Below are 21,425 nucleotides of genomic sequence, written 5' to 3'. Positions count from 1 at the left end.
GAAAGGGTGCACCACATTAGAATCCTTCCTAGAGGTGCAGCAGATCACTCTTTCATACTGAGCTTGTTCGCTGGTTGTAGGCTTTGCCATCAAAACATGTGCAGGCTAAATGCTTACCTCTTGCTGGATGCATACTTAAGGTGCCTCATATAATAGCTATAATAGAAAAAAGACACTCACAATAAAACAAATCCCACCAGCTAATGCTGAAAATGCAGGTTTCATTGTGAACTGTGTACATACCTCTCCCTGGAAAACATATTTAGAGTTAAAGTGGTTTACCTGATGCATGGTACTCTGTTTTTAAAAGGGTTTGTGAGAGCAAAGGGATAGGACAGAAAGTCTAAATTCACTGTTGGCCTGTCTAATTTGTTCCGTAAACAGTGAACTGAGCAATTCCTTCATCAATGCCCCTGATCCACCATTCATACTTTGCTTACACACCATTTCTAAACACACATGTTTGGGGAAAATGGCGTGTTATTCATGTTTACACTACAAAACCGTAGTTTCAATTGTGTGTCTGTTTTAAAGTAGTATTGGCATTTTTATGTTATGTTATGGTATTTTAGTGGTATACAGTCTTTATATCGAATGACTATTTAACGAATATCATATAACGAAAATGTATGTGGGGGTGGGGTAAAGGGCTATATCTTGTGGGGAAACAGTTGGGGTGGGTTTTTAGGGGTGGAAAACAGGAGTTTGGGGGGCCCCCAAAGAAATAAGAAAATAAATGTCCTTATGTTTTGTTGTTATCTAATTTTCATTATATGTGCATTTGTTATAAAGTGATTCATTATAAAGATATTTAACCATTTTAGTTTGATTTATTCCATACACCACTGCCATTTGAACGGTCTCAAGGAACTCTTGTAGATCTGAAAATAAGATAGGGGTCAGTTGTTAGTGGGAGGAGAGGGGAAGCATAAGGAGTGCACAATAGCTTTTGTTATGGTGTTGGTAGTTTCAGTTTGGAGAAAACAGTAACTTTTTGTGGGTTTGCTTCTTGGTGGATGGGTTGATGGGCATGCAAGGGATTTGCGTCCATATGGAAGGCATTGTTTACCCGTGGCGTAAGGATACATTGGCCATGTTGAGATTGTTTGAGCTATTGGAGGAGGTGCAGAGTTTGCAGTTTAGTGTCAGTGTGGGGGGTGTTGTAGGTGTTGTATGTGTGTGTGGCATAGGTTTGTGTGTGGTATGTTTGCAGAAGTATGGAGGGTTTAAGTATGTGTTAGTGGGGGAAAAATTATTAAATCCTCATGGCATCAGGTTAAGTTGCAGTCAGGAATGTGACCTGTTGGGTAACTGAAACCCAGTGTGCTGTGGTCAGTTATGTTTGGTCTCTCTTTGACAATGGCCCATGGCTTGCGGGTTAGCCAAGCATATTTAACAGCCGTGTTTCAACTGATTTCCTAAAGGTCAGGATTTCCTCTGTTGTGCAAATTCCCTTGGGAGATGGGGGAGCTCCAGAGTTTTGTTGAGATGTTTGAAAATGCTGATCCACTGTATTTCATTTTCAAATAATGTTTTAGCTTAAGGCTTATGCCGTTGCTAGATCTCAGGGTTCTGTTTGATCTGTAGGTGGAGTGTTTTTCTTGTGTGAATTCTCCTCGTTGGCTGTGAATTGCACTTTGAACAATGCAGGGTGTTTTGAAATAGATATTTTTCTTGACTGATCACAAATGTAAGATCCTGATGCTGGCATATGCTGTGCGCTGTGCTGATGTGTTCTCTTTTGTTGAGTCTAATAAGGAGTCTTGCTGCTGCTTTCTGGGTTCATTGTAGTATTTTGGTGAGGTGGTCAGTCAGTTATGCCAAGATAAATGCTGTTGGCAATTACTTTTCTTGACATGACAAGTGAGATAATGGTAAGCGTTCTATGTGGAAAAGTGTGAAAGGGTAATAGCTACCTGACAGATCAAAGGACGGAAGAAGCATTTATTTAATACTGTGTTAAATTGAGGTTGAAGTGTTAGCTTATTGTCCATCAGATTTCTTAGATTTGTAACCACTTTCAAGGGTTCTGGTCTTGTTTGCATTTACGTAGACCGGTGGTTGGATAGAAGGGCATTATCATGATTTCAATTGAGTCTGGATTGAGTTTAGGGTTGTTGTGGCTCATCCATGCATTCATTTGTGAGAGGCAATTGACAGGGGTTGGTCTATGTCTTTGCTGGTGGTGATCTTGTTGATGATTTCAGGCTCGTCTGCGTAGTTGTAGCATGTAAGCCCATGTTGTTTGTTGAGTTTCATGAGAAAAGTCATGTACAAGTTGAAGACTAGTGGTGAAAGGGATGAGCCCTGTGGAACCCCACATGTGAGTATGCTTGTGGTAGAGCTGAAAGGGGGTCAAAAGGTGGCTCCCATTGTTTCTGTCAGTAAGGATTTCACCCGTTGTAGCACAATGTTGCTTAGCCTTCTTAGTTCTATTCTTTTGATGAGCGTTGCATGGTTGACTGTGCTACTGAAAAGTCTAATAGTCTCATTGCGCAGGTGGTGTTGGAGTCATTCCAGGTAAAGAGTAGTGCTGATTCAGTTCGTCTCATAGGTCTAAAACCGACTTGTGTCTGGTCTAGTAGATTATTGCTTTCCACATGTGTTAGAATGTGTCCACATACGTAAGTTTCTAGTGGTTTGTCCGGTAAGGGATGTTTGATATTGACCAGTAGTTGGTTGGGTTGTCTGTTTCTTCAAAGATGTGGTGGATAAACCATCTTGCGGCTAGTTTCTTTTGAAAGCAGGTTAAGAGTTTCTTCACTGCTACGGAATCTGGGATTTGTATGATCAATTTCCAGAGTGTCACCATTATTTCTTTAGGTTGGAGTGTGTCCAGGAGAAAGTTGTGTGGTTTTGTGTATTCCAAAATGGTTCTGAGTTTTGCTATTTTGAGGGATTTTGATTTTTTTTTCTTGCTTGGAGCTTGATTTTGATGGGAAGCACATACGCGCACTGGATCATGAATAACAAAAGGAATCATAAGGTGGTCACGTCGCACCAGACAATGTGTACTGGGGAGCAGTTGTATTTAGAGTTTTTTGGCCGAGTGTTATGTTCAATATGTGTCCGGCAGTGTGGGTTGTCTCTTCACCCTTCGTTGTAGGTGTATACTGACTAGGTGTGAAGTTAATGATTTGGCGGAGTTGCTATTCTCCTCTTCGAACCAGATGTTAATGTATCCTAGTATGACCAGATGCTCGTGTTCCAATGCGATGGTAATTATACTGTCTGCACGTTTCTCTTTGAAAGTTGGGTTTTATGTGGGTTATATGTAAGTGAGTAGGAAGGATAGATTGGGTGGTTGGTCCGCTGCTCCGTGGATGAAAAGTAATTCACAGTCTGGGATGTTTAGCCATGGTGCTACTGTGATTCCTAGTTTTTTTTTATATATAATAAGCTACAGCTAGGTCTCCTTGTTTCCTTTTCAGTTGGCTTGTCAGAGTTTGAAGTTGCTAGGGAGTTATTCTTGTGCAACTACCTTAAAGTCATCCATTAGGCAGGGATTTGTGAGGAAAAGCATGCCTAGTCACCCTTCGCTTAGGGGCTTGTTCATCTCTGTGCAATATTTTGACATTAAGGAGGCATCAATAATATTGCAGTGAATTGTCTTGTTTTACAGGTGTTACTTATCTATAAGGGGTTGGGTCGATTCCCCCTTGGTTGCATTTGTTGTGGTTTGTGTGGTTGGCTTATGGGAAGATGTGATATGAGAGGGCTGCCTTCTGTGTGTTTTAAAGTGTAAGGGAACTGTCTTTGTTCTTCGGAGGGACTTGTGTTTAAGTTGTTATCAGGGAACTGATTATACTATATTGAGGTTTAGTTTACCAATTGTAGCAGTTTGTGTGGCGATTTGGCTTGTCAACAGTGGGTTAATCTCAGAGTGGATATGTTGGGGAGCCTTGAGGAAGGAGTTATTCTAGGACAATAGGGTAGTACAGGGAGTGAGTATTGGAATCAGGGGTATCTCAGTGGAACACCTACCAAAGAAATACAAGTGACACATTTTCAAAGTGGCAAAGTATCAAATTGGCAAAGTATCCCAGTGGTAAAATATCAAAGTATGCAGTGGTAAATTAACCCATGTTAGATTTTGTTAGTTGCACAATATCATAGTGGTAAATAATCAAAGCAGTGAAGTATCCCAGTAACCTAATATTCCAGTGGCAAACTATTCAAGTTGGAAGTATCCCCGTGACAAATTACCAAATGATAAATCATTGTAGTTGCACAATATCACAGTGGGCAAGTATCCATTGGCAAACATTTCCAGTGGCAAATCATCAAAGTGGCAAAATATCACTATGGTAAACTATCATAGTGACATTTATCACAGTGACAAACCATCAAAGTGGGAAATATTGCAGAGGTAAATAAGCAAAGTGGCAAAATAGCTCAGTAAAATATCAAAGTGCCAAATATCACAATGGTACACTATCAAAGTGGGCAATAACATAGTTGTTTATTATCAAAGTGGCTAAATATCACATTGGTGAAATGTCAATGCAGCAAATTAAGTGGTCAAGTATCTCAGCTCCAATTTATCAAAATGGCAAACTATATCAAAGTATTGCAGTGAAAAAAAGTCAAATTGACAAAAATCTCAAAATGGCAAGCTGTCAAAGTAGCAGAATATTACAGTGGCAAACTATCATAGTGGAAAAATATCACAGTGATACATTATCAAAATGGCAAAACATCACAATGGCAAAGGTACATTATTAAAGTGCCAAAATGTTACAGTGGCAAACTATAAAAGTGGCAAATTCTCAAAATGGCCAGCTATCAAAGTGGTCAAATATCACAGCAGTAAATTATTTGCGGCACCTTGGCTTACCTTTATGCTGTGTGGTCCCATGGATCAGAGTGTAGGATGTTGCAGAGCAAGGCTAGGGCGCCAAGTGAACTGGCAAACTGCAGGTCTGTTAGCCTTTGCCCTTTGCCCAAGCAATGCTGTCTTACACTTACTCTAGAAGTTTAGTTTAGTTTATTATTTATAGAGCGCGCCAGACCCTGGAGCATCAGGGCGCAGAAAACAAGAATATGCACAGCTTAGTTTCAGGTACAAGTTAAATAGGATAGTGCAGGGGCATCAGGCAAATTGCAGTAAAGGCAGATATATACAGGCAGTGATTTCAGGTACACAAGGTTACAGTAAAGACAGATATATATACAAGGCAGTGAAATCAGATATACAAGGCAACGATATCAGATACACAATAATAAAAGACACAATAATATTATACATACATCAGGAACATTGCATTGCAGGAAAAGGCTAGTAATAGGGTACACGTAAGACTTCAGGTAAGTGCGTCAGCGGATACCATCATATCAGAGTGGTTAGATGTCATTTGCTCTCAACCAGTTGGTCAGGTTCTGTCTGAAGTTCACAAAGGGCTGTGGTTCTCTAATGCCATGGGGTAGGGAGTTCCACAGCTGCGCAGCCTTGACTGGGAAGCTGCGTCCTCCTATAGTAGCAAGTTTGAACCGTGGGACTTGTAGGCAGTTTGCGTTAGTTGTTCTTATGGGTCTGGTCGAGGTTCTTATATGTAGCCTATCCTTGAGGTAGTGGGGTGCTTTGTTGTTGCGACACTTATGAGGGAGGGAGGCAATTTTGAGTTGAATTTTGGCTGAGGTGGATAGCCATTTGTATTCTCTTCTTGCCGATGAAATATGCTCATTCCTGTTAATCTTAAGAGCTGCTCTTAAGGCATTATTCTGGAGGACCTGAATTTTATGGATGGTCTGTTTATTAGCCCCAATGTATAGTCCATTGCAATAATCCAGTTTGGAAAGTATGAGGGCTCTGGCAAGCGTGATGCAACTGTCTGTAGAGAGGAATTGTTTGCTATCTCTGATAAGTTTGCATGTGTATGCAGAAGCTGAGGCTAGAGAGTTAACTTGTTTAGCAAAGTTCAAGGTGGCATCTAAGTAAAAACCTAGGGTCTTTACTTCCTTAGCTACTTTTATGTTATTCCCATCAATAATGAAATTGGCATAGTCCAGGCTGTGTTTAGATATGTATGCTGGGGTGCCTAGGATAATGAGCTCTGTTTTGTCATCGTTCAGGCATAGACCATGTGTGGCCATCCATGCCTGAAAGATGCTGTATATTCTGTTCACTAGGGCCAGATCCTTGGCGTAGTCTCCTGAAAGCGGAAGGAGGATCTGGGTATCGTCTGCGTAATTCGTGTAGACAATACCCAGATGATCCATTTCATCAAAGAGGGGCTTTGTGAATACGTGTACTTTGTGGTACACCACAAGTTATAGGGATCAGGTCAGCCGAGGCTGATGGAGAGAAGACTCTCAAGGTTCGGTTACTCAGGAATGATTTGATCCAGATTATGGCCTCTTTAGAGAAGTGGGTTGCCGAGTCTACATGGCTACATAGGACTGTGTGGTCAACTAAATCAAATGCAGCAGAGAGGTCTAACAGGAGGAGTAGCGCTGCTTGGCCATTGTCTCTGCACAGATTTATTTGGGCCTTAGGATCGATTAAGGCTGTCTCAGTCCCATGTAGCGGGCGGAAACCGGATTGGCGGGTTCCGAGTAGATGGTTAGATTCAAGGAAGTTTTGTATTTGCATGTATGCCACTTTGTCTAGGATTTTTAGAAGAAAGGGCACTCTAGTAATGGCCTGAAGTTAGTGGGAATGGCCGGGTCGAGGGTTTGCTTCTTTAAAAGTGGCAGTACCCAGGACTCTTAGGTTGTTTGGTACAGTGCCTGTGGTAAAGGATGAATTGATGAGTTTAGTAATGAATGGCGATAATTCTCTTGCCGCATCCTTAATCAGTTGGGCAGGGCATTGATCGCCTTTACAGTTGGAGGGTTTAAGTCCCAGAATAACTTTTTCTACCTCAATGGTTGATACCTTAGAGAAGCAGAAGCGCGATTCTTGTTTGGGATTTGGTGGTGGTGTTATAGTCAGCGGGATGTGAGGCGTTAGGGATGCTTTTTTTAGGGCAATTTTAGTTTGCAGGTTAGCTACTTTGTTTGTGAGGGCAGACTGTATGCTAGAGCACCATTTTTTGTCCTTGGTGCAGTTTTCTTGGGGAACAATCAGTGTTTCCAGTTCTTTCGGAATGCTAAACAATTCTCTGACACTAGATTTAGATTGAGATATTCTAGTATTATACGTTTCCTGTTTGGCTAGTAGGATGTCTTTCTTATATTGGGATGATGCCATGGCTAGGTTGTGTTTATTTTCGGCTGAAGGAGAGAGTCTCCAAATAGTTTCAAGCTTTCTTTTAGTTAGCCTAAGATTTTTTAGGTGAGGGGTGAACCATGAGTTAAGATGTTTTTTCGGTTTACTGTTCCGAAGTTTGAGCGGAGCTATGTGGTCGAGGGCTGTATTGATAGTTTCATTAAATTGTTCGACTAACACGTTGGGATCCATATTGTCTGGGATCAGGTTTAGTTGCGGTAATATAATGGGTAACAGTTTTTCCACTGTCATAAGTTTTTTATTCCTCGTGGGCATAGGTGGGACAAGTGAGGACTGGGCCGTGGCAGAGTTCGTAGCTGCTGTGAATAGTAGCAGATGGTGGTCAGACCAGATCTGTGGTACAGTATCTGTGATGGTAACTTCACAGTTGTGTTCGCTATCCAGTCAAGGATTCGACCTTTGTTACGAGTAGGAAGGATAACTTTCTGGGAAAATCCCAGCTCTTTTAAGATCAAGGCAGTAGCTGTAGTCTGCGTATCTTTGATGTCATTATAGCCCAGGTTGAAGTCACCTGGCACTATTGTTTGGGAAGTATTTTTTAAGTTATTGGATAGAGTAGTTGAGATATCCTCAGTGAAGAGGTTTAATAGGCCTGGGGGCCTATAGATGAGGAAGAGGTTTAATGTTTGGGAGCTGGCGGTGGCAAGTTTGACTGTGAGACATTTGCGGGATTTCATAGTTGGGGTTGAGATATTTCTAATGTCTAGACTGATTTTAGCTATGAATGCTAGATCCCCCACCTGTCTGCTCGTAATATTGTATAATTATCGGGAACTGCTAATGAAAGGGCAGGGCCAGCCGCGTCATGCAGCCACGATTCTGACATAGCCAGGAAATCGAGGTTGTCTGTGTGAATGATATCTGAGATCTCTGTTGCGTGTGCAACTAGAGATCTGGCGTTTATAAGCGCACCTTTGAGAAGGTGTTTGTGGCTTTCAGTGTTAGAGTGCAAGGTGCTGCGTTTATCTATGGCGACAGGTTTAGTGCAGTTTTGAGTGGGTCTTTTGGGGTTGCAATATTTACTAATGCACTCTGCAGTTACCATCAAGGGTGAGTGTTTTTTTATGGAGATGGAGTTGTTCAATTTTCTTTGCTGGTAGCTCATACAATTTAGACAGACGCGCGCATAGTCTTTGGTTTCTTTCCGTGCTGCCACATGGCCTATGTAAGATAGTATCTTATTGATGCTGGTTTACTATAGGTCCTGTGATTTGATGTGTGTCAGGCATGATGGGGTAGGAGAGGTGGAGGGACCTAGTGCAGTGGAACAATATGTTGACTTTGGTAGCTAAGCTCAATGATAGTGCTGCTAATATGAAGGTAGAGGCGATGTATAGAAGTGGTCTGGCTATCCTATTATGGGCAATGATAATTTGTTTACCTGGATTTAGAGAGTACCTGCTAGCTGGCTCAGTACAAGCAGGCTGGATGCTACTAGCAAGCTAGGAACAATATGGATGTAAAGTGCACTTTAAGTTGTATAGTACAGGCAGGCTAGTTGCGAATATCAGGCTAGATACAATTTTAGATATCAGAGTACATGATAAAGATGACTGAATACAGGCAAATTGGATACGAATATCAGGCTGGGTGCAATCTAGATATCAAAGTAAGTTATAATATGGCTCGGTACAGGCAGGCTAGAGGCAGCTATCAGTATGCAGAACATATATAGAAAAGGCAGGTAGCGCTGTGGGAGCAGTGACTATGCTAACGGACTGGAGGTAGCTTACAGGTGGCTGAGTACTGAAACGTGAGAGGCTAGGGAGCAAGCGTAGTACAACTTGTGCATCAACTTTTGGATGGCACAATAAGCCGTTTGAGTCAGCGGCGACACATAAGCATGAACATAGCCAGGAAGTAGGACACTGAGAGAGGCTGTGAGAGTAGGTAACAGCGAGGTATGTAGTGCGACAGTACCTTGAGTTTAAGTCCAGGTTACTGGTCCGGAGAGGCCCGGGTTCAGGCAAGAGGCAAACTCAGGCAAAGACAGGCTGAGACAGGCATCAGCCTTTGTTCCTGTTGGCCTTCGTTCCGGAAGGCCAGCTCACACCTCCCGGCACCGGATTGGGACTCCAGAAGTGGGACTGGAGAAACGGTCAGGTGACTTCCAGAGCCTCTAGGAAGCCTTGATTTCACAAAGGGATTGTGGGAGAGAGGTCTACAAGAAGGCTGCTTGAGTCGCTAATTCCGTTTTTGACAAAAGCTCAAAAAGTAGAATGAAAAAATTCCAATCCAACTCACAGCCCCAACACTTGCTGTTTCAATGCATTACAAAAGAGGGGGGAAATCAGAGTTATTTGTACAATACATCAAACTACTTCAGGGATGGGATAACAAACAAGTCCTCTTCAGACCAGACAACTTTAATTTTGGCAAAAGCTTAAAAAATAGAAGCAATCAATTCCAATCCAACTAGCAACACAATCCTTGCTGTTTTAAAGCATTAAAATAGAGGGGGAAATTGGATTTCAACGTTAAAACATATAAAATACCTCAAGGATGGAATGCTTGCAATACCAAGCCCCTCTCCAGACAAGACACGATCAATTATTTTCCTTTCCTATTGACACAACACTTGAATTACAATAATTGGACTTTTCTTTCTCTTCTCTGAATAGAACTGTAGACGGCATTCAAAGTCTATGTATGTCAATAGCGTTGTGAAGTATTTACTGATTTTAAAGTATATAATGCAATATTTACATGAACATGTGTATTCCAAATAATTAACAAAATTCTTTATTGGAGAGGGATCATAATTGAATGAAAGCATATGGTTTTAGTGATTTGTTGCTGGGTGTGTTGTCACATCATCTTAACCAAGTGTCGTCTGATTGAAAGTCCTACACTGCAACAGAAGCAAAGAGTTTGCTGAAAGATGGAGTTACACAAGGGTAGGGACTGTTTTAGAACAGTGGCATGGGAACAGATGTTATTGACTATCCGATCATAACGGATGGGCAAATGTTCTGGGCCTAACCTGCGCCACCTTTCTGTAACCAGGAGCTCAGCCTGTCAAACAACTTCTTGCATCATCGTACCAGTGCATGGCTTCAGTGATCCTGTGAAACCCATTGAGAGTGTGATGTTGCCGGTAGCCTGGCATTCAGCTTTCTAGCACAGACTTTTGTTGGAAGTAACCGGAGATATGTTTGCCTGAGAATACTGACGGTTAGGGAATTTCCTGAAAGGCAGATATTAAAACTAGATATGGTTGACATTTAGCTGGCAACAGCAGTACTCAGCAAGGGTTCATGGAGAAGATAATTTGCAGACCTGGTAGCCAGTCGAATAGAAGCGGTATAGGTAAGAATCAAAATTGTGTTTTATAGAGTCATGGATGATAGGCATAAGTGTAGGCATTGAGGAATACTTAGCTGCAGCATGGACCAGGTTATGTGGTGGTGATAAGAGGACACCAGCATGCTGATTAAGGTGTAGATTACTTGCTGAGGGCTAAAACTACTGGGGAATGTTAGGCAATGGGTAGCTGCCTGTGGCCAGAGCAAAATTTAATGCAAAATGTGTATTTTGGAGAATCAAAAAAAAGAAATAATAACTAATAATTAGAAAGCATATTGTAGCTAACATTTACTTTTACCATGTGTGAAAGACTAAGAAGAGAACAAACACCCACATGAAGTGGAGTATGCACTGTACAGTGTATTGACAGACCTGGATTTCCCATTTCTGCCTATGGAATCCTAGACATGGGTTTACACATTGCATCAGAAGTTATTTCCAAATTAGTGACCCCCCTATGTCAGGGGTTTCAGAATGTTACTCTTCAGATGTTAAATATCCTTACCTTATGTACGAAGAGAGTGGCGGGGGAGGGTTGAAGGACTTGTTCAACAACATTGAAAGCCCTGTCTCTTGTTTACAGTACCTTGTAAATGGTAAGGCTAGTGGGAGCAGCATGCATGTCCCACTTGTTCACTGTTTCTCTGCCACCCTCCCCCCAGAGCACTTTCAGCTACAGTCCCTAAGAGGGGCAGAGGCTGCAGGGCTCACTTGTCAGTTCCCACACCTGAGAACAGGACTGGTGTCAGAGAATGGGATTAGCCCGGTTGAGGGCTGTTCTACCCTCTCCCTCCTGAGCTCAGAGGGGAGACAAAAGCGGATTGCATACATGTGATTTCTTTTGGTTTCAAAGGAGGGGGTGTCTTGAGATTGATCATACTGTTAATATAAGCATACCTGGCTGTTGTGTCGAGGTAGGAATGCAGCAAAACGAGGGAATTACTTGAGTGAGAGTTTTGGAGTTTACATGGGTTTTGGTTGGCCAACGGTGTGAAGAAGAGCTGTGGTGCTGCAAAGGTGAGAAATTAATGGTCAGTCTGATCTACGTATCGAGAAGTATACTGAATTTGCAATTTTTCACCAATGGAAATTGATTGAAAATGTGCTTCTTGCAGGTGCCTCGCCGAATAGCATTCAGTATTTGGCTTCTCAGAGAATCCAGATGCCCAATGTCTCCTGCGAAGAGTCTTTGCCTTTCCCAGACAAATGCAGACAAAAAGTAAGTCCTATTTCCTAGTTTCCGCCTTAAGGATCAAGGGTAGTGTTGATTGTACAAAGTGATGCATTACTTTCACTGTTATAAAATAATGTGGCAATGCACTCACTCTTCCTAGCAGGATGCACCTCTATTATTCACAAAGGATCAGTCTCTACAAATATTAATTCCTCTGACTCACAAACGGGTTGCTTATTAGCAGCTATGACTGAGGCTTGAATTAAATAAAAAACAACTGCAAACTCAGATTTTCTCATCACCTCCTTCCGCAGACAGCAGATTCCAATATTTAATGATTATTCTTGCATTTTCCTTTTATTTACAAATTCCTTTCCACATAAGTCAATAGACGGAATAGGTCTATCCTGAATCCAAGGACTTTGTTCATAAGGCAATACTTGCAGCCGTATATGGTGCCAGCGGCGGGCAAATGTTGCTCCATTGTCAGGAAGGAGTTGATATAATGGAATAGTGCCTAATGTGGCAAAAACCCTTGGATTAGCCCTGTCTTTATTTGCATATGTTCTGTAGATTGAGTTTTCTAGGTCTTTCTAGCAACAGGCACACAAAGCAGATCACTCTTGCTGCAGCCCACCTGCTCAGACACTTAATAAAGAGTGCTGCCCTCATGTACCTCCTGCTCAGACCCTCAAACTCGCACTGCATATGTCATGCAGACAGATGGAGCCAAAGAGTCATTGGGATTTGGCACTATGTGTCACACAGCGCTACATAGTGCAGCCAAATTATAATAGCATGGGTTTGAATTGGCCAGTAGTGGGTTTGTCAATGAATATGGATACACACTAGTGCTTTAGCCATATTCCTACCCTCTCAACACTAATGCCATGCAGCCATTAGTGACCCACAGCACAACAAAACATGAGCAACATCTGCCATTGACTTTTTCATGCCGACATTCAGATTTTGCAAGTGCAGACCACTGGCCAAAGTTGTGTTAGTGGAAGTCACCTTCCCTCATCTGAATGGCTTGTCTTGTACTTTTGTTTCTATATTGCTAATGGATGCAGAGCTGTTACAAGCTGGTTGTGCTGGGTAGCTACATATCTGCCTTCCAATCTTTCACTGTAGATTTGTAACTTTATTGCCCTTTTTTTGGTACCCTTTAGCCTACTCATCTGGTCAGTGTTTAGAGAAAATATAACATGCATATACAAATAGATAGCATCTTGGCCCCATGCAAGGCATGCAATCTTGTTCATGATATTTGTCAAATGAACCATGTACTTTAACACTATTTTGGAGCATGCATGTGCAGGAAACTGGCATCGAATTGAAATGAGTACTCAATATTGTGGCACAAGCTGATCTTACACTTATAAAATATTCCTATTAGAAATTTTATTCAGGTACATTTTAGTAAAAAATGGGAAAAGAAACTTTAAAATGTGAAATTGTTTACTAATAGGTGCAAATTGTGTTCTTTATTCTTGGCTATTTACTAATGTGCAGGACGTTTGGTGCAATTCTAGGATCAAGTTGCTGATATATTAGTTTTTGTTCATCGCCCAAATTGCTATGGAGGAAGTTTCATTAGTTATTCTATTGTATCAAATGAATATATGTAGTCTAATGACTTAAATACAAATGCCAAAACAAAGTGTAGTACAAGTTGACATCCCACCCTTCCTGTAATTAGCCTAAACTGCCTTATGTATTAAGATGTCCGGTTATACATTCCAGTTGAATTTTACCAAAGGTTTCTAATGGATCCATTTGCTCACATATGGCTTTTAGATCATATGCAGAGATGATAAGGAGAATGTTATAGGCATGATTTTATTTTGTCAGTTGGATTTTTATTGTTGTTACTGTTTATATATATCCAAATTTCAGGGTGTATAATAATATGACACAATACATTCCCACCTGTTATTCAGCATAATTTACAAAATAATGATTTGAAAAATAAATTACCTTTCTATAAAAATGTATCTAATAGCCCACTTACAATTACAAATATGTGAACAACTACATTTTTTAAAAATAAACATTATTTCATTCTTCAAATGTTCATTTAGATGACACAATTTGAATTCAATTATAAAAAGAAAGTTTGGCACACTTTCAAAATAAGGATTTCACCCTTAACTAAATTCATAATGGTAATTCCTAATGTCCATATGAAATTGCTGGCAAAAATCTAAAATAATGACAAAGACCAACATGTTTCATTTTTCTGTGCCAGTAGATCTAAGGCCCGTCTTCTTAATAGGGTACTTACTTAATCTCCTTTCAAGAAAGAATTTACTGATATGTCACTAAATAAATAAGAAGCTTATTCAATATTCCGAACACAAAGCAAAACATCTTTTTAGAAATAATTTTAGAGGTTTTTGTTATATTATCCTTTTGTAATAGACAGATAAAAGGTGGTAAATTGTACATGAAATATTTCAAACTACAAGGAACACTCTGGGTATAAAGAACATGTAAGCAAGATTCAATTTATAGTATATCATTCATTTACTAAACAAAGGTCAGTGAAATACAGTGTTTTTTGTTACATGTACATCAATGGTTTCTATATTGTAATAAAATCTGTAAAACTTATTTAAAGTTCATTTTATTACAGACAAACTAAGACCTTCAAAAGTGGCACAAATTAAAACTTAGTTTAATTGTTGAATGAAATGAATAAACATTCTGATTCACGCTCTATCACGCTTTCATTTTTTTGTAATCCCTAAGAAATTCTTTGTGAAACATTTAGTTTTATCTGGAGCAAATAACATCCAGTGTAATTTGAAAAAAGGTGTAATGACACATAAAATGGAGACCCGTCAGTACCCATACTGCTGTATTTCTAGGAAGCCATACCTAAATGGCTTTGCTTCTATATTATTAATCACATTTCTGAAAGATTCTTAATTTCCATGTGTAAACCCAGAGAAACCTATAGTTAGTCTTTCTCATTTGAATCTTCTGTAATGTATACAAATAATGTAGCTGATCACCATATCCTATTACGGCTAATTCTGAAGGCCCATTAGCAGTTTCTTAGACATTTCTAGATTTGCTCCACATTCCATATCATCTAAAAACACTCTCTTACCAACTTTTTGCCAAGGGCAGTGTTGGTGGTTAAAACAACCTATGAAGCCATCAAGTTGCTTTATTTTCAGACAGGGTTGGACTACCACAACAAATGGGCACGGCAGCACAAACAATGCAGCCAACATGCATATACCATGAGCAAGACTTCTTTGAATATTATACCCTCTATGAAATGCAGTACATCACATCTAGAGAATATTGATTTTGCAAGTCAAGGCACAGTGAGATTTACTGAGTTAGACTAGATCACACAATTTGTTTATGCTTTGAAACAGGGATCAGCGTTCAATCTGCATTTGAAGGAATTGTTTTGCAGCTCTGTTTGTACAGCAAGATACACTTATCTGTTTTATAGAGTGGACTTGCAATTTAGGTAACAATCCAGATAAACCAACCATAATATATTTTATGAGATCTGTATGAAAACAGGTTATACAAAAAGAATATGATTTTGGCTTATTTCCCCATTATACATAGATAACTACAAGAACCATAACTCAAAGTGATATGAGCCTAAAACAGAAACCAATTGTATTACTGTTCTGAAACTAAAGAAAACTAAAGAAACCGTGATATGATCAAGTGCTTACAGTAATTATTTGACACAAGCATGCAGCTGTATGAAATAAAGTGACTAGTGCAGATTAGCAAGAGTCAATAATTGCAGCTGATTTCTTTGTGTAACTTGTGCTTACATTGCATGAAAACCAAGTTGCTTTCACATAAACAAAAAGAGTCCTGAGAAGTATTAGTGTAAGGAATTCAAAATAAAAAAAAATTCTAAAGTGCTGTATGTTATTTCACAGCATTCACAAATCTCGACCTGGAAGCGTGATTGTCCAATTGCCAAAAACATGATTACAAAAAGCAGGCAAACGAGCAAAAGAAATACCTTATAAAAATGACACTGTTGAGTACATGAGGCCATATCCAAGTTGTTCCCTCGAGTGGATGGGGAGTCTCAGATAACCGTCATACAGGAAAGAGATAGGCCAATCCAAGCATGGTTTCAGAAGACATTTCCCCCTGTGTCCACTGGAAAAATGGAAGGGCTTTAGATTGTGGAGCAGTTTTGATTGAGGCAGTGGGCCTCATTACGACCCTGGCGGTAGCCGTGCCCTTTTTATGGGCATGGCTGACGCCGGTAATGATTTTTTACCGGCGCCCAGAAAAGGGCAATAACCGGGTCAAGCCGACCTTGGCGGACCCGGTAATTGCCCTTTTTTGGGCGCCGGTAAAAATGATTCCCCATGCCCATTTCAGCCCCCTAGGGCTCAGTGTGAATGGGGAGGATGGCAACAACAGCCCCATTAATAACGGGGCCATTGCCCCCATCCGGTACTGCTCGCAGGTGCCGCTCTGCACTCCTGGTCTGACCAGGTGTTCCAGAGCGGCATCCGCAAGAATACTCGGAATGTTGCGGCGAGGTAACAACGGCACCGGTAGCACTACCGGCGCTGTTGTTGCCTTACCACAACATCTGTAATGAGGCCCAGTGTGTCTTAGAATGTCACCACTGGATGGGGTTTTCTATGAACAGATTCTTCGATGACTTGCATTTGTATGAAGGGGATGCTATCAAGTGAAGAACCTCCTCCTAAGTCTTTTGATTTACAGTCACTTCCTACTTCTATCATGCATCGGAAATCTCACTCTGGTCTTTCTACATGGCTATAGAGTGAGTAATAAAGGCCTTTCCCTTCCTTCTATAGGGAATTGCGTACCTTTAAGGAGTGGCTCTAGCTACAGTGCAACCTTATGCTTTTAAGAAGGAGGATGCCATAGTGTTTGGTGACTGTCACCTTCTTCTACTTCTAAAAATGGGTCAGCATTTCCAACCAGTGATTTCCCTGCCCCAGGCATTTTCCAGCAGATGGGGCACAGGCCTACTCCCTCTGTACTCAGATTCCTCCACCATTCGTGCTTCATGGAAAGGCTAGAGCAAAGCAAAACAGCAGCCATCTTCGAGGTCTTGATCTTCGTACAAGTATTTTGTAGCCATAGTGCCTCTGGTTGTGAGTCCAGGCTTCAGGGAACATCAAGACCAGCAGTGCCACAGGCCTCTCCTGGGAGCTCTCTGTATGCTGGGTCATGTACAGATTCCCTTTGTGCCGATTAGTGGGACAACTGCCCAGTCTAGATAAACCAGAACGGTTGTGACGCCTGCAGCTCCTATCAGCGGGGAAGCTGCAGGCTGCAGGGAAACCAGGAAGGTTGCTGCACTTACTGACTGCCCACTGCAGACTGTATAACTTGCAGAATTTAAGAAAATGTACTGCAAAACTCTATTAATAGGGACATGTTTTTTCTCAGTGGAAATGCATGACATTTTAATAATCGTAAAAAAGTCATAACCCTCTCTGATGTATGTCCCTTTTATACTGTTATAGCACTCTGAAGCATATCATACACCGATCTAGACTTACCTTGCACTGTGACTGTACCATGTGTGCGTTTACCTTTCTTCCTTGTAGCTGGAAGCTGTCTGACGGCCCCCAAAATCACAATATGAAATCTAAAGCAAAAGCCCTAGCAAGACAGGGCCTGATGATCCACATAAAATTTGGCAAATGTTCACTTAAGCCGGTGTTAGCCTTTTACAAGAAAAAGATGACTGCAATACTAGCATAGGGAGGAAAATTGATGATCAACATAGATCAATCAATATGGATGCAACTCGAGGCAATCTACTGGCGGAAAATCCTCGCCCTGCCACAATCAACTCCGATGTCCCGGATACGCTATGAGCTGGGCCTCCAATCTCTCCAGTCAATAGTCACATGGAAAACTCTTGATCTGTATAGAAAGCTGAATAGTGAAGAAATCATTCCTACACTGGACATAATGAGAACCTCCCATTTGAAGGTCAACAACACAGCACTAACAAAATGGAAAGAAACAGCCACGAACATATGCATTGAAAAGCACATCTCTCTTGTGACACTGACACAAAGGCCACGGAATGACGAAAAGATGCCTGCAAGGCTTGATTGGATTGAGACTCAAGAAATGAAAGATCGATACAAGCTCAATTTAAAGTGTGAGGGAGAATCAAGAGCGCTCAACCAATTACCACACTATCTAAATCTTTACCCAGATCATCGAATTTGCGACATGTTCCTGAGATTTAGGCTGAATATTCTTCCCACCCGCAAAATCTTAGGAAAATGGATCCAAAATAAAGCTGCTAATAAAGACTGTAGATTTTGCAAAATGACTGGGAAAATAGAAACCATATACCATGTAATAATGGAATGTGAGGCACTCAACCAGAAGCAACTAGCATTTAGTGGCAAATACCTAAGTGCTCTCCACGAATTTGAAACTAAAGAAAGATGGTCGCCACAATTGTACATTTTTGGGAAGAAATTACCTCTGTTAACTACGTTCACAACACGGAACAATAAACGGAAAAGATTAGACTCTAGTGCAAATTGTATTGAAGTACAAATGCAAGGTTTAAGATAAAAAACCAAATGCATTTTCTAAATATTTAAAAAAAATAAAAAATTATTACAAGTTCAATACACAATACAGGGGCTATACTTAAATGTGCACCTCGGTTCAATACGTGGCTATACCTGAATATTCACCTAAATTCAATATAGAGGCAATACTTGAATATGTGCCTAGGTTCAATACAGTGATTTATGCTTAAATATGCACCTAGTGTCTGTACATTGTCTATAATGCACCTAAAGGAAACGACTCAAAACCTGGCTATTCAACATGCAATGACAACCGCAAATGGACACCGGCAGCAATAACTTCACATACCAACAACTAGAGAGGAGGCGAGATGGGCTGACAAACCACAACCAAGAACATGGACAGTTGCCATCAAGCGGCAACCAAAGAGTCAAACCAACCGACTTACTAACCCACCTCTCCTTCCTGCTCCTCCAACATAACCAACGCCACTACACCAGACTGTGGGACACCAGACCTTGGGCTAGCCACAATACACATGAACACACCAAGAATCAATTCTATGTTCACACTCACTATCTCTGAGATGCTGGAAGCACACCTAGAGTGAACCACCTCACATAGTGCATAAAACTGTCAACAACGCAAGCACACACCAAGAAACCTGATCGTCTTAGAGCTACGGCCACCAGTGACTCTGGATCCCTTATGGACACTAACATGTGCACACAACCCACCCCAACATCACACAACACACTAACACCATAACACCAACACAAACACTAGCACACACCCAAGGCACTGAGTCTTCCCCATAGGGTTACAACGCACTGGGTCTTCTGCACCAACTCCCACATGCAAAACAACACTCACAGATGCCAGTTCCTCCTGGTTCTGAACCATCCTCTCATCCTATTCTCACTAACCTCCCCATGCACTTCTCTTGCAGAGCCACCTGAGCACCTGGAGACTTCCCCTGGATGGTAGCGGTGCATGGTATATATCACATAACATGCAGTGGCTAGGTTCAATACAATGGCTATACTTGAATATTCTCCTAAATTTAATATACTTGAATATTCACCTGAATTCAGTACAGTGGGTAAACTTGCAGTGGCGTAGCACAGAATTTGGGGGGCCACCTTGGAGCCATACTGAGGGGCCCCTGCCCCCAAGCTTGAATACAAATCACAGGTCGTGCCACACTCTGGGCCGGCCTAGACTACCACTCTTGGGCAATACACACGATGATCATGCTGCTGCAGGGGCAGCACTCCCACTGCCCTAGGAGAAAGATATACATATTTATATTAATGCATGATATAGCACACTTTCTGAGGGAAAAATGGCTAAAAAGCCAGGGCATTTGCAATTGTATTGTAGGGTAACACTAATCCAAAAATCCAATACATGCAACTCACCAACAGTGCACAAGAAAGTTAATGCTTTAATTAATGTAATGCTTTGTAATTAATAATGCCATGCCACAATGAAAACATGTCCAACTGGTTCCACAATGTAGATCAGTCTAGACATGTAATAAACATATCCAGTAAAACGTGCCATGCCACATTAAGACATATCTAGACTGGTTGCACCAAAATGCCAGTCAAAGCAATAACAATTATCATGGTTATTTTATCACAGATGCCCAGATAGCTATACGCCACAGTGAGAAACTGCTTGACTGGCTACCCCCAAATGCCAGTCTAGCCAGATAATTACACTTAGTAGAACTGCTTTCTCAGAGATTCCCAGTAAATAAACATCAAGCCACAGTAAGAAATTACTAGACTGGCTGCAACAAAATGCTAGTCTAGCCACTAATAACACATATCAACAGATATTATGCCTGCTTATCCTGGACATGGATTACTATTATGATTTAGTGCACCACAAACCACCCCATTGCCACACTCCCCTCTCCCTCCCACCCCCTGCAGCAAACCTCCAAAATCAGCTCCCCAGCACAGATTTACCTACACGTACCTCTTCCTCGTCCCAGTAATTACCTATGAGGCAGTCTCATATCTTTCTGAACACCTTTATTTACTAAAAAGGTAGCCTAGAAAGAACATGGTATACACCTAAATCTCTAGTTAATCATGTTTCTTTGCCTAGACATTTGATTATCTACAAAAAAGTATTTACACTGCAAAAAACACATATTCTACTTCCCAGATCACAGTGGCCTCAGTTCCACAAAGAGAACCATTCAGTCTAATTATTCCCAGCAAGACCTTGTCTGAGTCCCTTGCCAATTTATTTTACTGCAAACATTGATAATCCTTTTGCCACCTTGCCTCACTGCCTTTTATGCAGGACTTTCCACTCTGATTTCGCTATTTAAATCCTTAGAGATGGATGATTTTCTTGAGCTTCTCTTTTTTGACAAGCCAACGTGCTTCTTTTGAGATTCTTGCCAGCAAAACATTTCAAAAATCTTCTGCTTCACTGAGTTGCAGCTCAGTTAATGAAATCGGTAATAAATTGCTCCTTGGATTCATTAAATGTTCCTACTTCTGTCATGCCTCTGGGGTGGTGGCGCATATGGAATAGATGGTTACGCAGCCTCCATTGAATTTCCCCTCCATGTTCTTTTTCCTCGCGCTTGCTTATCGGTCTAGTTGTTTTGCAACATGGCCGCCACCGGGTGTTTTTCTTTCAGTGCTTTCCCGGCGGCGGGTGCGTTGCAACACTCCTTGATTCTCCTTTGTTGCCAGCACTCTGGTGTAATTTCTCTTAGCAGTGTTCTGCTCTTTGTTTCCTTCTGTTTTCCACTTTGGTTTCTTTTCGGTCTATTCACCATTTTTCGGCGCTCTGCCTGCCGTCTCCCTTCCTCTTTCACCCAGCATCCACACCTTCTGCCGCTGCTCTCTGACAAGCCTTTGCTTTTCTCATGTCCCGTATTTCTTTTTTCAGCCTTCCTTTGCTTACCTGTTCTCGCTCCGCGGACCTTCTTTGCTCGCTCTTTTATGCCTATTCTCCTGTCAGCGTTCTGCCTACTGCTCTCACGCTTCGTGTGAACCTGGGTGCGGTACACTCTAGTCCAACAGTATTACCTTCTTCTTTGACCTAACCTTGGAAGTCCTTTCACCAGCGAGAGACACTACTCTACACCATCTCCTCATCTACTACGGACAGTTGACTCATCATTGGGTTTTT

General features: G+C 41.3%; 1 protein-coding gene across 1 annotated transcript in view; it reads left to right on the top strand.

Annotated features, from left to right (window-relative positions):
- Window positions 1–21,425, top strand: part of LOC138505078 (mucin-5B-like) — a 2,064,041-nt gene that overhangs the window by 41,037 nt on the left and 2,001,579 nt on the right. The window contains exon 2 of the mRNA XM_069625397.1: window positions 11,653–11,756. Within this exon, the coding sequence (XP_069481498.1) occupies window positions 11,700–11,756 (57 nt within the window). The 5' untranslated portion in view covers window positions 11,653–11,699. The remainder of the gene's footprint in view (window positions 1–11,652; window positions 11,757–21,425) is intronic.

The sequence above is a fragment of the Ambystoma mexicanum genome, chromosome 11 (genome assembly GCF_040938575.1).
Source record: "Ambystoma mexicanum isolate Mex_15411 chromosome 11, UKY_AmexF1_1, whole genome shotgun sequence".
Taxonomy (NCBI): domain Eukaryota; kingdom Metazoa; phylum Chordata; class Amphibia; order Caudata; family Ambystomatidae; genus Ambystoma; species Ambystoma mexicanum.
The sequence above is the reverse complement of the archived record's forward strand: the minus strand, read 5'-3'. Positions and strand labels throughout refer to the sequence as shown.